Consider the following 5,864-nt stretch of genomic DNA (forward strand, 5'->3'; position numbering starts at 1 on the left):
TAAATGAAGTTGGAGTCTCCTTATCTTCAACAGGAAGCTGGCTCATATACTTGAGAGATGCTTTTTGAATATTTGACTTTCACTTTTTGCCAAAATGAACATTTGGGGAATATATCTGGCTAGACCTGAATAACATCCCCCAATCCCCAACAAACACAGGAAGAAAGAGAGAGAGACAAAACTGAGAAAGAAGGGTGTCTGGGCTCTTAAAATTATCCTACACATTGACTAAGACCTAGACTCAAGAACTATTATGACCTAGGAAAAGTCCATCTCTAGAGTTAACATTTTATAATTTCTCACAATAATTAATAAAACTCTACTGTGTTTTTTAAGTAAACTCATTAATAAAAAATATATCCTGAGTAGTAGCCTAAGTTTGGGGATTCAGTTAGAAAAAAGGTTGGATTTCCCTGAGCTGATTGTACTTATTTCCCCAAATCCTCTGGACCTGTGTAAGGTAAGATTTATTTGTTCCATAGCCATTCACTCAACAGAGATTTCTTGAACACCTGCTATGTGTCTGCTGGTTGCTGGGCAAGTACTAGTCGGCAACACCGAGATGATTTCTGTCTTCAGCCTTCATAATCAGATACTCATACAATCACATTGTTGGACACTATTTAAAAAAAAAAAAAATGCTGGAAAGAGTTTAGGGCAGGGGTGGGTATTAAGCCCTTCCTGAGGAAATGGGACTCGGAGGAGGAGGATAGATTAACCATATTAAGAGTAAGGACGGGCGTGGCTATGCCAGCCAGAGGGGACCTGTATGGACAAAAGGCCAGAGAAACTGATTTGGAAAATTCAGGTCCTCCCCCGCCCCTGCTCCCCACCCCCCGACCCCGCCCAAACTTCGAGGTCGTCAGAATGCTGGAGGACAGAACATTACTTCTTACAGAATGGTTTCTGTATTTTGACTTTTCCCCAAAGATATAGTCTACAAGGAGGTGTCTCTTGGCTATAAACACTGCAGATAAGTTTTTGCTTGTGCATCTTGTCCAGCGCATTTTGCTTGATTTTTAAATCTAGATGCATTTAGGCGGGCGTAGACGTTCGGATTTGTCACAGGCCACCTAACTCTATTGGTCTCACACACGTGTGCCACCGGTCTGACCCCTGGGAAACAGAGTTTGCATGGTTTGCCCCTTGACTACTCGACTTTAGCACGAAAGAGAAGAAGGAGTGCAGAAGAAAGGGCAAAATCGCCAACCCACAGCAAGCAGCGCAGGCGCAGTGGACGCTGGGGAGGGCGGAGGAAAAGGCGGGACGCCGCACGGTGGCCAGTCACTGCGCATGAGCGGCCGGCGTTGCCAAGGCAGCTGGGAAGGCGTCTCCCGGAAGACGAGCTCCGCAGAGCTGATGGCCTTGAGATCCATTCCCGGAGGGGTCAGCTCCTGACGGGTTCCTGAGCCAGTCTTAACTTGGGCAAAGGAGATGAGTAGCCGAGCCTGATGCATTGTGATGGCCATCTGCCCAGAATTGGCCCAAACGGACAAAAGTGCTCTGGCAAACCTTTCTGATGAGACTGAGACTTTGAAGAACTTTACTCATGAGGTACAGACTTCTAGTTCATTCAGCTCCTCTGGAGGACGGCAGCCCTCGCCCCTGACCTCTGGGAGCAAACTGGAGAGGGAGAAGCAGACTCCAAGCTTGGAACAAGGAGACACACAATCTGAGCTTTTGGTCTTCAAAAATTATGAAAAGAAGTTGAGTAAAAAATGGATCAACTACCTCAAGCGCAAAGACTCTAACTTTGAGCAGCACCAACCAGACACCAAACTTCCAGCAGAAATCACTCGGATATCCGATGAAGAATTGAATGCCTTGCAGTCTTATTGCACCATGAGGATAAATTTGATTCATCGTAGAGGGGATTCTAAGAAGAAGACGAGCAGCAGACATAAAAAGCTGCATCTTGGATTGGATGTAGAGGCTTCAGAGAGAGATGCCTTAAGTTGTACTGTACCCGATGAACTTTTGAACAGAATCTACTTTAAAAACATGAGGACAACGCCAAAACAGGAGGCAGCAGCTAAGCAACACATATCTTCTCAGTGTCCCGATTGTAACAGGAAAAGAGCGGAGCTGGCCCTATCTGCCTTTCTGAAACAAAAGAAGACTTTACTGCAGTCATTTCTACTCCAAGAGAAAATAGATGAACATCTTCATACCAAAGACTTTCTCACCCGTATTGGAGAAGCACATCAAGACTTTCCCAGGCTTTCAGATGACCCCAGAATAATCTGGAAAAGACTGACTGAGAAAAGTCATATCAGATACTCTGGTTTTGAAAGATCAGAGACAGAGCAGAAGATACAGCGAGATGGAAATAGTGCATGCCATTTACCCTTTTCTCTGCCACTTCTCAAGCGACTTACTCTAATCAAACCAGAGCTGGTGATTGTTAATGATAATGTGTAATGTGGATAGATGTCTTTGTTGTGTATTTGAGTAATTACTATAATTTCTACAGGCACTTGGGAAACTAACTTAAGACTTTACTATGCTTCCTTCACAGATTTGAGGACTAAGAACTTTCACTTTTTTTCCCTGATTATAGAAGGCACTGTTGTAGTTGGAATAGTTACAAAAACTTTTACAAAAATCCAAGAGAGCTATGTTGGTAGTTTGGGCCAGGATGTTGATGGTGCAGAAGCAAAGTAGTGTGGGGATGTAAGAGAAATTTAAAACGTAATAACTGTCTTTGGCGATCAAATGGCTATGGGGAATTAATAAATAGTAGATGTTTGAAATATTATTAAGGCTCTGACTTGTGCGCCCGGATGAATGATCATGAATTTCATTAAGATAGGAACACCAGAAGAGGACTGTGTTTGATGGGAGTGATGAAGAGTATGATTATTTGGACATATAAGGTGCATTTGGGACATATACATTGACAGTTTGAGGAAACATTTGATTATTTGTTTTTGCAGTTCAGAGGAAAGGTATAGCCTAGAGGTGAAAAATAAATTGGCGAGGGCTGGGGGAAGGGTGGGGATCAATGGCATATAGCTGGAAATTGAAGCCATAGATTGTCAAGCTTTTTTGGAAGCGACTAGAATAAGAAGAGAAGCAGGGTTGATGCCAACTCCTGAGAAATGCCAATTAATGGCTAAGTAGAGGAAAATAAACCAGAAAAGATTGTGAAAAAAATTATCAAGTGGATGAAGGAAATCAGGAATGTATGGTGTCATAGATGCTAAGGAATGAATATTTAAAGAAGGATGGTTATCTAACCACGTCAATCTGCAGATAGGCCATGTAAAGATGATTTAGTCATGTATTGGGCACTGTTGACCTTAGCAAATGCCATTTCACTTATACAAATGGGGTAGACAAAGTAGGTTGAGGAAAAATGTAAGTAAATAATGAATGGATATAGAGTACTCCTTGAAAAATTTAGCTGTAGGGGGAAAAAGAAATAAAGCTGGGGGTAGGTGTTGAGTTTTGAGAGAAGAACGCTTGAACAAATTATCTAGATAGCCATTTTGGTTGTGAAGATTTTATGAAACTTCTGTTGTTCATCCAAATTTATGTAATGAGGGAACAGTATTTTTCCCCAAGGAATACCATGGCATTTTGAAAACACATGTATGGAGAAAAATGTTAGATGGCATTCTGAGAAGCCATTTATTATCTATTTCCTCTATAAAAATATAAAACCATAGAATTAGTGGCATTACCTGGAGGTCACTTTTCTACGTGTCTAACACCTGAATTATCTCAGTGAAAAAGAAATTTGTTTGCAAAAATCAGCACAGAAGAGTTTTAGTATTGCACTTCACTATTACTCTTTGAGTTAAGATCTTCGTTTATGTATCAAGATACTATTTTTTCCCCATAAAATTTAGCATATTTCCTCTTAGTAAGTCATTCTAAATGGAAAATAACCATTACCACTTTCATAATAACCTTTTATTTGAAATCCATATTATGTCATGCTTTATCTTTGACATCTCAATATATTCATGTTTTACATAATCAAAATTCTGAATAATTTTCCCTTTAGAATTCCCCCATTAAAGGTCATGCTCCACCCTTTTAGTCAACCAAGCTAGAAATCTGAGTCATCTTTTGTTCTTCCTTTTTATTTTTCAACTCAACCCCTAGCTATTTTTCAGCAAGGCTTTCAGCATACAGTTCCCAAATGTCAGCATACAGTTCTCAGAATTATTATTTTTTAAATTTGTTACTTATTTATTATTGAGACAGGATCTGGCTCTATCACCCAGGCTGGAATGCAGTGGTGCAATTACTGCTCACTGCAGCCTCGACCTCTAGGATTCAGGTGATCCTGTCACCTCAGCCTCCCCAGCAGCTGGGACTGCAGGTGCATGCCACCACGCCTGGCTAAATTTTTTTATTTGTATTTTCAGTAGAGAAGTTTTGCTATGTTGCCCAGACTGGTCTGGAACTCCTGAGCTCAAGCAATCCTCCTGTCTCAGACTTCCCAAGTGCTGGGATTGCAGGCATGAACCACCGTGCCCAGCAGCCCAGAATTATTTTTCTAACACACAAATCTGTTCAAGTAATTCTGTTGATTTAAAACAAAACAAAATTCTAAGTCGTTTATCTCTGCTATGGAAATATTTCAAACGAATTAAGGTCACACAGTGGTTCTTTAACATCTGGCCCAACTTTACCTTTCTATTCTCATGTAATCCCTCCCCCCTATATTCAAGCCTCTCTACAGTACTTTCCTGAGCTCTTTTGTGTCACTATGGTTTCTATGTGCACATTTGTTTCGCCTAAATTCTCTTAACTTCCCTTTTCACCTGGCATACTCTCCCGCTTCTTCATCGTCTTCCTTCAGCTCTCAAATTTTATTGTCCTGTCTTTATGACTCGAAAGTTGAAAGAATATTGGAAAGTGTAGTTTGTAGTCTCCCCTCTACCCTGTAACCATCCAACCTCATTCTAGACTAACCTACCAGACCCCTGTCCTGCCAGGGTTAACTCTTTACTTGCTGGGCGATGGTGCAGACAGGTATCTTGGGATGAGAGCACAGGAGGAGAGAACTCACGGAATCAGGGAGTGGACATTTACCCACCAGAAGTATTTCTGTACTTTAACCAATACAACCTTATTATTGGGTAGGGGCTGAATATTGATGTTACCTATAAATAACCACTTACTTTAATTCTTTGTGTATTCTTCCAGTGCTGTTTTATGCAAATACAAACACCAAAGATAGTTTATTATGTGCTCTCTTCAGCACCTTGCTTTTTTTTCCTTTTGTTTTTCTTGGGGTAAAATCTACATAACAGAAATTTGCCACTTGAACCGTTATTAATAGTACCATTCAGTAGCATGACATCCATATTGTTGTACGACCATCACCACTGTTTTCAGAATTTTTTGTCACCTCAAACAGAAACTCTGAACCCGTTCAGCAATAACTCCCCATTCTCCCCTCCCCCCAGTACCCGGTCACCTCAAATGTACTTTCTATTGCTATAAATTTGCTTATTTGAGATACTTCATATCAGTGGAATCATGCAGTCTTTGTCATTTCGTGTCTGGCTTAGTGTCAAGGTTCATCCAAGTTGTAGCATGTATCAGAACCTCATTTTTATAGCTGAGTAATATTCCATTGTATGTATATGTAACATGTATGTGTAACGTGTATGTGTATTCATCTGCTGAGAGACACTTGCATTGCTTCCACTTTTTGGCTATTGTGCATAATGCTGCTATGAACACTGGCATACAAGTATTTGTGTGTGCACCTGCTTTTGATTCCTTTGGGTCTATACTTAGAAGTAGAATTGCTGGATCACATGGTAATTCTATGTTTAGCTTTTTGAGGCAGTGACACATTATTTCTACAGCAGTTGCGGCATTTTACATTTCCACCAGCA

The 5,864-nt window shown here is 40.7% G+C and overlaps 1 protein-coding gene across 1 annotated transcript; it reads left to right on the forward strand.

Moving 5' to 3' along the window:
* The first annotated feature begins 1,305 nt into the window (after nt 1-1,305).
* Nucleotides 1,306-2,758, forward strand: C7H8orf48 (chromosome 7 C8orf48 homolog). The gene has a single exon (XM_054497721.2). It carries the CDS (start codon nt 1,462-1,464, stop codon nt 2,419-2,421), a length of 960 nt encoding a protein of 319 aa, XP_054353696.2. The 5' UTR covers nt 1,306-1,461; the 3' UTR covers nt 2,422-2,758.
* The last annotated feature ends 3,106 nt before the right edge of the window (nt 2,759-5,864 follow it).

Source organism: Pongo pygmaeus, chromosome 7, assembly GCF_028885625.2.
Source record: "Pongo pygmaeus isolate AG05252 chromosome 7, NHGRI_mPonPyg2-v2.0_pri, whole genome shotgun sequence".
NCBI classification, from domain to species: domain Eukaryota; kingdom Metazoa; phylum Chordata; class Mammalia; order Primates; family Hominidae; genus Pongo; species Pongo pygmaeus.